At 47.8% G+C, this 10,957-nt stretch overlaps 3 protein-coding genes across 3 annotated transcripts; 1 reads left to right on the forward strand and 2 right to left on the reverse strand.

The window, feature by feature from the left end:
* Window positions 1-600: 600 nt before the first annotated feature.
* F5J12DRAFT_787209 (uncharacterized protein) lies at window positions 601-2,706 on the forward strand (the record flags this gene model as incomplete). The annotated part of the gene is made up of 12 exons (XM_051743598.1): window positions 601-643; window positions 691-858; window positions 913-990; window positions 1,041-1,264; window positions 1,367-1,520; window positions 1,576-1,650; window positions 1,700-1,812; window positions 1,942-2,103; window positions 2,157-2,255; window positions 2,280-2,471; window positions 2,503-2,580; window positions 2,635-2,706. The coding sequence occupies 12 exons, from the start codon at window positions 601-603 to the stop codon at window positions 2,704-2,706; spliced, it is 1,458 nt and encodes a 485-aa protein (XP_051594512.1).
* Window positions 2,707-3,044: 338 nt separating this feature from the next.
* Window positions 3,045-4,960, reverse strand: F5J12DRAFT_787210 (uncharacterized protein; the record flags this gene model as incomplete). The annotated part of the gene is made up of 7 exons (XM_051743599.1): window positions 3,045-3,451; window positions 3,872-3,966; window positions 4,031-4,158; window positions 4,219-4,338; window positions 4,389-4,550; window positions 4,599-4,747; window positions 4,900-4,960. The coding sequence occupies 7 exons, from the start codon at window positions 4,958-4,960 to the stop codon at window positions 3,045-3,047; spliced, it is 1,122 nt and encodes a 373-aa protein (XP_051594513.1).
* A 2,588-nt stretch (window positions 4,961-7,548) lies between these two features.
* F5J12DRAFT_728770 (uncharacterized protein) lies at window positions 7,549-8,280 on the reverse strand (the record flags this gene model as incomplete). The annotated part of the gene is made up of 1 exon (XM_051741911.1): window positions 7,549-8,280. A coding segment is annotated over one exon (732 nt), but the record flags the coding sequence as incomplete, so codon positions are not given.
* Window positions 8,281-10,957: the final 2,677 nt, after the last annotated feature.

Below are 10,957 nucleotides of genomic sequence, written 5' to 3' on the forward strand. Positions count from 1 at the left end.
GTGACCACCAATGCAGCATCTGCAAATGTGAAACAGGGCATCCCTGGGAGCACCTGGAAGTCACCTCATGTCATAAAGGCCCCTGCAAGGCCAGATGCAGATGTTCCATCTCCTGATGCAAAGAGATCATGCAAGCAAATGGCAGAAATCAGAAGTGGAAGTAGTTGTCAAATCCCTCAAACAGTCAGAGAGGAAACCTTTTTTAGAATTTGTGTATGGTCTATAGAGGGCTTAGCCTAGTGTGACACATTAGAATACAAGTGTATGGCATGTACAGTAGCTGATGACACCATGGTGGTTGTGAGAGGTGTCTCTGATATCAGAGGGAGGGATAGTTAAGTGGGACAGTTGAGCAGGACAATTGAGCAGAGAGCTGAGTGGGACAGGTCTACATATTGGCCATGTGGAAGTGACTGGTAGCTATCTATGTAGGGAGATATTGCTGCTCATCTCCCATGTATTGCTGTTACCCAAAATTTGGCTCCATCTGCCATTGTCCAACCTTGCTTCCTACAGTGTGAATGATATTCTTGCCATTGTTCCTACAAGTTTAAATCTTGATTGATCATCAACCTATCAGTGAACCCAACATCATCAAATATGTCCACCAAACAGTCCCACCAAGTTCATTTCCATCATCAAGGTGAGGTTGTCTTCATTGTTGGATCCAGTGACCTAAGCCATCTGCAGCTAATGTAAGACCAATCAAGCCATGGCAATCTAGCTCCTGCATGAAGCAGTCCAAAAATATGGAGGAGATGCTAGTACAACTACATGAGTTGCAAGAGCCAACCCCTCCACCAATTGTCTCCAGTGGAAAGGCGGATATGGCAGGGTCAAACATGGATATTGCAGCTGGTGAGTGAACATGATTTCTCCCTAAGCTAAACAACAAATGTTCTTTCACTATAGATTCATGCGAACACTTGCTGGATCAGTTCCTGCAGGAAAGGGAGCCAACTGCTCTGGCAGAGTGCAGAATCATGGCCAGTGAGTTGGCACAATTGCCCTTCAAGCTAATGAACAAACTAATTTTCTAGTAATAGATCCACATGACAACTCAATGAATCAGTTCCTGAATGAACAGGAACCAACTACTCCCCCAGCAGATGGTATGAACATGGATCTACTCAAGCAATTGCTGAATGTGCAGGAACCATTGGCACTGCCAGTCATGCATGAACAATTAAACAGGATGGACAGGTCTTCAACACCTGCACAAGATGTTACTATGCAGGTCGATTTTCTGGCAGACTTGCAGAATGTGTGGGAACCATCTTCTCTGCCCATCACCCATGAATCATCAAATCTGAAGGACCAATCTCCTTGACCTGATTCTCCAACTAACCTGCTTGCTCAATTGCAGGATATGAGGGAACCAACACCTCCCCCACTCATTTCAAATGTACCCATTGAATCTTTTGACTTGGCAGCAGATGAGGACAATGGCACAAACCATTTGACTTTTGGCATGCCCAAACAACCAGAGATGAGCAATCTTTTCAAAGAAATATGCAATGGTGAGCATTTATTTGGTTCTATTCATGTGATTGGTGATATCCATCAATTATGTAGGTGAACTTCCATCTGCACAGCAATCTCTTCAAATGGAACAATGGGGATTGGCACCTGTTCCACATTGCAGTCAAGGTATGGGCATGAGCTTGATCTGATACACCTTTGACATTGATAATTTTAGTCCTGCACACCTTGCATGCTGCAGTATCTCACTATTGTGGAAACACCACTCCCAGCAACACACTGTTTGATCCCACCCTTGATAGGCACCTTGTGTGGGCTGTGAATGCCATTGTGAGAGAATTGGGCACAGCTGCAAGGGACCAGTATGGTGCAGCCTCTCAGGGCCTTTGACTTGTCAATATGCTTGATTTGATGGAAGTTGTTCATTATCTGCATTCTGCCTTTGAAAATTGTCCCAAGCTGTTCATTGCCAGCCAATCACACCCATCTCACCAGTCTGTGGTAGAGATGGGTATCCTCTACTTGGCATGCCAGATCGAGGTGGCCTCTGTACATCTGAAGCAGACTGCTGATATCATGGGATGGCCTGTGCATTGGTTTGCAAACCTAGCAATGGACTTGGTAGGTTTTACATCAATTTTTCACAATGTGGGACTGATACATAATTCCTTCAGAATCAGCTTAATAGCTTGATTCTGGTGACAGTGTTGCATGCCATTTATACTCCCCTCCTGGCATGCTACCATGCATACCTCAGACACCAAGATGATGAGGTTAGCTTCTGCAATCAAATGCAGCTAATTCCCCTTAGTGCATTTTGCATAATTGACAATATCAGTGCCATCATCCCACATTGGACCCCACATGCAGCTGATCCCAATTCTGGCTTTGCAGTCCCTTGGTGGCTATATCATTCCAAGGAATACACAGTGGATTCCCAAAGATTGCAAGGCAAGGGATTGTTTTCCATGGCCTGGGATTTTTTTAAGGTATGCCACTTATTCTCATTGCTGCAAATAGTTGATGATGGCCCAGGGCTTATGGCCATTGCCTGAGGCACCAATCACAGACCATCTCAATGGCCATATTGAGGAGCAGGTAAACTACTGCATCAAAAATATTTGGAAATATGCTGATGTTGTCAATGGTCAGGGTAAACAAATTGACCATTTCTATGCTAGGTGGTGGGCATTGTGCAGGTTGTTGGGCATGCCACTTCAATAGTTTACATGTTTTTGACTGTGGAGTTGGTTGTATATACATTGCTGCGAATGTCAATCATTTATGAGATACCACCCATTCACATGATGTCTGAACCCCTGCCCATCCATGCAATGTCTGACAATCTGCCCATCTGCATGATGGCCTGAGTAGGTTTACTTTTTTTGCAGTTTATGATGCACACCCTTTAGCTCTGAGTACCCACCCAATCTATGATGTCAAAGCACCTGCCCATTTGCAAAATCTTGGCAACACCACCTGTCCAAAGTTAGAGAGCCAGCATATCCTAATAAAATACAAATCTGCATTGCCTACTAAATCTTACATTAAATTTTGCAGCTTCAAATCAACAGTTCTCCAGTTGCAACTGGTCTAGGTAGTAGGTTGTCCATCTGCAGTGATTGACACATGGGAATGTACACCAACTGATGTACATTGGCATGCATGTAGTACACCAGGCATGCTCTGTCACCATCTACAGCTCCCACCCAATGCTCCAATGCTGAACCTGAAAATGCAATGATCATCCCAGGGTTGTAGTGCAGCTGCAGATTCAACATTGGAATGACAAAGTCCAAGGGTGGGTAGTCACCCATGTTATGCCCATGCCAGCGGTCTTTCCTCTTTTGGCTTCTTGTGGTCACATGCATCACATGCCTTGTTGTGTCCCTTGTGGTTGTCACTGTCCCAGGGGCTTGTTTGTTGAAGGGCTCATTCAGGTCCCCAGTTGCCATAATGGTTCCAGTACCTGTCAAAACCATGCATCTGCCTTGGTCCAGTGTTTCATGGGAAATTCTCTGATGGACAACATGTTACAATCTCTCCTTTCTGACTCGTTTCTAACCTTGTTATGTTACTTGTATGTTGTACTATAGTTCCAGTGTCTGGCTCCTCACTGTGCATTGATGGTGCAGCTGGTATAGCCTTCATTTCCTTGTCCACCCCCATCATATGACACTGTATGACTCCTTCTGACTTGCTTATTTAACTGATAATTTTGTTGATTGCTGTGGATACATGTCATGACTGGTACAGTACTCTCATTGTATGGGTATATAGTCTCGAGTACCTTGTCCTGTATCCTCAGTATTTTGATAGCTTGCAACTCAGCTTCATCCCTTCACTCTCATCTTCATTCCCTCCTCTGTGTGATCTCAAAGGAACTCACCAGAAGGAGCAAACCTCTGACCAATGACTGTGATAACTGAGCCACAGGGGTTATGACATGTTTGGCCTGTAGACTCTCTCTTGCATGCCTCATGCCTATTCCATTTGAAGAAGTCACTGTGCTCGAGCATAACAGCCCACAGTTACCAGCATGTCATACCATGGATCCCATCCATTGATATCCCTGTAGTAACAAGTTGCCTGATTCACCATCATGGACATGCTGCTATACATGGAGCTCCATATTGGCAGTATGGAACTCATATCCAAATCTGCCCACTTTTCCACCTGTTTGCCAAGGCAGATCAACACTTCCCTGCCATCTTCATACATTCACAGATGGATGACATGCAGGATTGCAGATAACAGGGCATTGGTGTCAGACATTTGGTCAACCCATTGCCTTGTAGAAGTGTTTTCCTTCCTGGATTTGAGCAGCCATGAGGCTTCTGGGAAGCCATTTTGGGGCTTCAAGACAGATGAGCGCTTTATTCACAAGGCAAGAAATGATCACCCACCCCATGACCCTGTTGAAACCATGTGGGTGACAGGTTGATGGCACCTTTCAACTCAGCATTATTGCAGAAATATGACTTGTCCATCTGCCATGCCTGTGGGGAAGCCTTTATGCTCTCCTGCAGTGGTTTCCCCAGAAGATGAAAGCAGTTCCATATGTTGGCCTGCCATTCCATTAAGTCAGTAGAATATGAGATTCTGCATTCCCTTACCCTTCTTTTTGGGCTGAGAGCATCCAGCAAATACCAAATGTGGATGGTGTTTGAGTCAGTCACCAGAATGGATGGCTCAGTCACTTCTGCATATCTCTCAGCAGCTCCTGCATTGCAGGTTTTTCCACCCTGATTTTTCCTGATGTTGACTGCAGAAAGATGAAATCTTCCATCACACCATTATGATGGACTTCCTTTGGCAATGATAGGCCTGTGAGATTACTGATGATATGCAATCTGCTTCACATAACACCAGAAATGGAATCGATATATCTGGAAGGGTGCAAGGTCTGCTGAATACCTCCTCTTGAAATCTGGCTTTCATGTATGACACAATGCAGTCTGTTAGTTCCATTCACCATTTGTGGGGGGTTTTAGACATGTCTTGCATAGTATTCATGCTTGGGGTGGATGAGGTTGGAGTTGTATAGTGGGTGAGCTGCTTGCAGCTTGTTGGAAAATTACAGCATGTTGGGACACTTGCCTCAATATTTTACTGTGATCTGATCAATATGTTGTGATGCTATACATGCTATTGGTGTTGGGCCCATCTTATGTTGTGACAGGGGTGGATCTTACTAGACAGACCCATCCTTGTTTTATGGTGATATAAAAGATATTACTGAAGGGCCTGTCCATATGTTATGACCATATAAATAATACTGCTGAAGGGCCCATCCTTATGTTGTGACCACATAAATGATACTGCTGAAGGGCCCTTCCATATGTTGTGATGCTATAAATGATATTACTGATGGGCCTGTCTTTATGTTGTGACAGGGGTGCATCTTACTAGATGGGCCTGTCTATGTGTTGTGACAGGGGCATATCTTACTAGATGGGCCTGTCCATCTGTTGTGACAATGTAATTGATAATACTGACTGGCCCATCTTTATGTTGTGACATGGGTGCATCTTACTAGATGGGCCCATCCATGTGTTGTGACCCTGTAAATGATATATATTGAAGGGCCCATCTTTATGTTGTGACAGGTACATCTTACAATGGAGAGGCCCACCCATGTGTTGTGATGGTATAAATGATATTACAGAAGGGCCCATCCATATGTTGTGATGCTATAAATGATATTACTGATGGGCCTGTCTTTATGTTGTGACAGGGGTGCATCTTACTGGACAGGCCTGTCTATGTGTTGTGACACTGTAAATGATATTACTGATGGGCCTGTCCTTATGTTGCAACAGGTGTACATCTTGCTATGGATGGGCCCATCTATATGTTTGTTGGAGTTTATCACCTTTACCTTAGTTGTGGTTCACCAAGCACAGCATTATGTAATCCAAGAGCGGACACTTAGCAGTTTATTTTTTCCTTACTGCACCTCAGCTTCAACCAACTTGAAGTCTGAGTATATTCCTCTCTATAGACTTGACAATCCTGCAGCTCGTCATCCTCCAAAAATGTTGCGACAGGGGTATATTATCCCAAAGATGGGCCCTTCCATATGTTGCCAACTCTGTAATCTATCATAGAGGGGCCCCTCTTCATGTTGTGACCCTATAAAGCATATGATGGGCAGGCCTGTCCTGATATTGTGACTGGGGCACACCCTACCATGGACAGGCCCATCCATGTCTTACAGTAGCTCAGCATACTTACTTTGTTATGGGCCCATCTATATGTTGCAGCATCCTTACCCTCCACAGGCCCTCCCATATGTTGTGGAATTGCACTTACAGGCCCATACATATGTTGCTCTCACTATAGGCCCTCAGGCCTGTCCATGTGTCATGGCTAATCTATTTAGATGGGCCCATTGTGGGGTCTATATAAGTGTTGGCATTTTGGCATGCAGTCTACCTATATGTTGTGACTAAATGGACTACATGGGGTCACTATAGGCCCTCAGGCCTGTTCATGTGTCATGGCTAATCTATTTAGATGGGCCCATTGCAGGGTCTATAGAAGTGTTGGCATTTTGGCATGCAGGCTACCTATATGTTGTGACTAAATGGACTACATGGGGTCATTTTTCAGTCTTGGGAACAGGAAGATGCTTGGGTTTCAGCACAGCTGTTCTAGTTGAATGGTCTGCACTACATACATCATCCCCAAGCTATGCTTTGATTATCAATTGGAGGAACTCGGTTCGCCCATACCTCACACCTAAATTAGGCCCTGTTGATTGTGAATACATGGCTGTAACAGTTATACCTGTGCAAGCAAATCGGGTATGTACAACGGTCAATGTCGTGATGCTGTGACTATCTACACAATATTGAACATCCTAGCTTTGCTTGTCAGGATACTGGTCCGGTTCATCGACTGAGCAGTAATGAGGGTAGAAGACGCGATCCTTTTGTGCTCGTCGTGAGGTAATTGAGTCAACAGAAGAGCATTAAACGGCCTATCCAATGTAAAGAGTAGCTGCTCTTCAGTCACGGCATCTAACTCGACGGATAAACCAAGCAACTTCAAGTGCCAAGGGCGCACGAGCTGTAGAGCATCCTGCGACCTCGTTGCACTTTCCAGTTTGTCTGGCAGCGTGATTTCAAGTGGCCTCAGACCGGATGCCTGGATCTTGTACGTGTAACTAGGTACCGAAGAATCTGCCCCTTTCAGTTGAATATCTGTAATAGGATGGGCGATACATGGCAGTATCAGGCGACGATTGATGAATCGCGGAGGAGGCGCTTTAGGAAGTGAATGGAAATCATACACGTCGCGTGGGGCGTACGAAGCTGAGGTTTGCAGCCTGACCACCGGAAAACGTTGGACAATGCCTGACGATGTCTGTAGGCGGCTTAGAAAGTAGGGGAGGAGCGACGCAGTGAGCTCGAATGAGCCACGCAACCATCGCAGTATTCCAAATGGTGATGGAGGCCTTTGACTCATCGACGGTGCCCCTTTTTCTGCGTCATGTTGGGGTGGAGGCAATGGTGGCATCTGGTACGAGGTAATGCGAGCAGGGAAACAGCTATGAAACGGTGACGCCTCTCCGACCCAGTCCAGAACCGAGATATCCCCAGACCGCGATATGATTTCGGCTAGGAGACGGCCAAGCGAGTCCTCAGTAGATTCGCCATACAGAACCGGTAGGTGAAGATTAAAGATCCCAAAAAGTGAGTAGGCAATATCCTCAGGCCGGGTGGTACGCCGCGAAGACGCCCATTGGAGTCTCGAACGGGCATCATCCAAACCTGGAAAAAAGTTGGTGAGGAACCGGGACTCTATTCCAGTTGCCCTTTCTAGCTCATCCAGCACAGCGACATCGGCTTTATGGTTCGAAGACGAGATGTTCTTGTAAAGTGACCAGTTCTGGGTGTAGAACAGTACGGCTCGGGGAGCCAGTAGTTCTTGGAGGGTCCAACCCCGTCTGAACCATTCGCTGCTCCCAAACGAACCAGTATCGGGAACGTCAGAAAGGTAAACGATGGTCAGAGCAGACTGCCGACACCACGCAAACATTGATCCAATCGTTTCTTGCACCTCTGCACTGCTATCTTTGTCGATGCAGCAAGTGTCACTCCACACCCATAAGTAATCCCGCTCCAAAGCAACACGACAGAAGGCTTGAAGCTTTCTAAAGCCGCCCTTCGCTGGCATATTATATATTGAATGGGCTTCGATTCCGCGCAATGATGGCTCACCTTCACCCCAGCGGTGAGAAAGGGTAACGTACTGGAAGTGCCTCGAGATGGCAGTATGGATAAGGTCCATTCGCTGATCTGGTTCACACGTTGTGCATGAGGTCAGCAGTTGACAATATTCTTGACTTTTCATAAAATGCGATATCTGTGCATCGCGGTTGCACAGGATGCCAGTATGCGTGTGCAACAGCCTCGTTGGTGTGGTTGTGAGGGTCTCAAATGCAACATGGCGGATGACTCGCTCGACATCAAAGGGAGTAACACCTGGGGCATCCGAAGACATCATAGTAACTTGTGAGCCACTCTTCATCTGGAGATAGACTGCAAGACAACACCGAAATGTGTCATAATCAGGGCCTCCACGCACGAGCAACTGCAGGGCTTTTTTCTCCAGCGCAATAGCTTCATCCAGATCTGCTGTTGCAGGTTGTTGACGAGACCGGTCTGCCAGACACTGTGCAAGGTTGTGGAGGGACGAAGCGTGACCGGGATGCCCTATCGGGTGGAGTTGCAGCACATATCTGTAAAGCGTGATAGCCTCGTTCAAATCGACAATTGCATGTTGAGTGTGGAATCTGGTCTTATGATATTTCGCAAGATCGGATAGATTGTCTGCAGCTCGACCGAGCATGACGGGTTCGTCCGAGTTTGCTCCCTGGGACAGCCTCTGAACCCATGCTCCAACGGACATAACTTCACCAGGTAATTGGAACTCCAAAGCACACGTTGCAAGAAAAATAGCGTCGTCTAAGTCGGTCGTCACGGCCTGCTTCTGAAATCTGCCCCAGAGATGCAGTGACAGCCGAAGGAGTGAAGGGGAGAAATCAGCCCTGCTTCGAGTGAGATGGATCACCGACATCCACCCCAGCGTGTCAGCCTGATGTTGAAACTTCTTCCAGAGGTTGGTTGTATAGGACTGTGCCATGATTGGGATGTCCTGTTGGACAGACCTCTAGTGCTGCATGTTCGAGTGTGATAGCCTCTTCCAAGTCATCGACTACTCTCTCCTTATCATGTCTATTTGACAAACAGAGAGAGAGCTGATGGAGCATTGAGGGCCAATCAGGATGTTCAGTAGGATGTAGTTCCAAAGCTGCACGGAGCAGCTTGATTGATTCCTCCAAGTCACGTATCGCAAGCTGTTTCAAGAACCTCTTCCTAAGGTCGCAAGCCAGATTGTAGAGAGATCAGACCCTTCAGTCACCTGTAGGCCTGAAAGTGGGTCATCCAACATGTACATTTTGTCCTAAAAGTGGGACTAACCGATGTTGGCCGATGGTGCCCAAAAGGTGGGTAGGCTGGTGTGTGGAAGTGGAGTCGGCCAACCTGTTTGGAGGATGGTCCCAGTCCCTGGAAGTGGGGTCGGCCAACCTGTTTGGAGGGTGCACCCACCTCCTGGAAGTGGGGTCGGCTGACCTGGCTGGAGGGCAGACCCAGTGCCTGAAAGTGGGGTCAGCTGACCTGGCTGGAGGTGGGGTCAGCCAACCTGTTTGGAGGATGGTCCCACTGCCTAGAAGTGGGTTTGGCTGACCTGGCTGGAGGTTGGACCCAGTGCCTGAAAGTGGGGTCAGCTGACCTGGCTGGAGGGCAGACCCAGTGCCTGAAAGTGGGGTCAGCTGACCTGGCTGGAGGGCAGACCCAGTGCCTGAAAGTGGGGTCAGCTGACCTGGCTGGAGGATGGTCCCACTGCCTGAAAGTGGGGTCAGCCAACCTGGCTGGAGGTTGGACCCACTGCCTGGAAGTGGGTTGGACCCAGTGCCTGGAAGTGGGGTTGGCCAACCTAGCTGGAGGGCAGACCCAGTGCCTGAAAGTGGGGTTGGCTGACCTAGCTGGAGGTTGGACCCAGTGCCTGAAAGTGGGGTCAGCTGACCTGGCTGGAGGGCAGACCCACTGCCTGAAAGTGGGTTCGGCTGACCTGGCTGGAGGGCAGACCCACTGCCTGGAAGTGGGGTCGGCTGACCTGGCTGGAGGGTAGACCCACTGCCTGAAAGTGGGGTCAGCCAACCTGTTTGGAGGATGGTCCCACTGCCTGAAAGTGGGTTCAGCCAACCTGGCTGGAGGGTGGACCCACCTCCTGGAAGTGGGGTAGGCTGACCTGTTTGGAGGGTAGACCCACTGCCTGAAAGTGGGGTCGGCCGACCTGTTTGGAGGATGGACCCACCTCCTGGAAGTGGGGTAGGCTGACCTGTTTGGAGGGTAGACCCACTGCCTGGAAGTGGGGTAGGCTGACCTGTTTGGAGGGTAGACCCACTGCCTGGAAGTGGGGTAGGCTGACCTGTTTGGAGGGTAGACCCACTGCCTGGAAGTGGGGTCAGCCAACCTGTTTGGAGGATGCACCCACCTCCTGCAAGTGGAGTTGGCTGACCTCACTGGGAGATGCACATACCCATACCAATAAGAGGTTCAATTTTGGTACCTTCAGCTTTCTGTGAAAACTTGTATGAGGGCATTGCAAGATAGCATGGCAATGTACAGAGTAAGCCCCCTCCATATTACTTGCTTTTTGGCCTTTCAGCAGGTCTCCCTTCACCACTAGGCACCTTTTGGTTGTGCCTGCCAGTAGCCAGTACCACATCAGCATTCATCACTAAGTGTTGTGGAACCCCCCCCCTTTGTCCCTAGGAGCAACCAATCTTGACAGTCTCTTTCCATGTCTCCATGCTTCATGTTTGATCCTAATCTAACATTCTGCACTTAGTTGTCTATCTGCTTGTTTTCTTTTAAAGTCTCTTATCAGGTTAGAACTG

Source organism: Pisolithus orientalis, assembly GCF_024613125.1.
Source record: "Pisolithus orientalis strain OTSU chromosome Unknown F5J12scaffold_92, whole genome shotgun sequence".
NCBI classification, from domain to species: Eukaryota; Fungi; Basidiomycota; class Agaricomycetes; order Boletales; family Pisolithaceae; genus Pisolithus; species Pisolithus orientalis.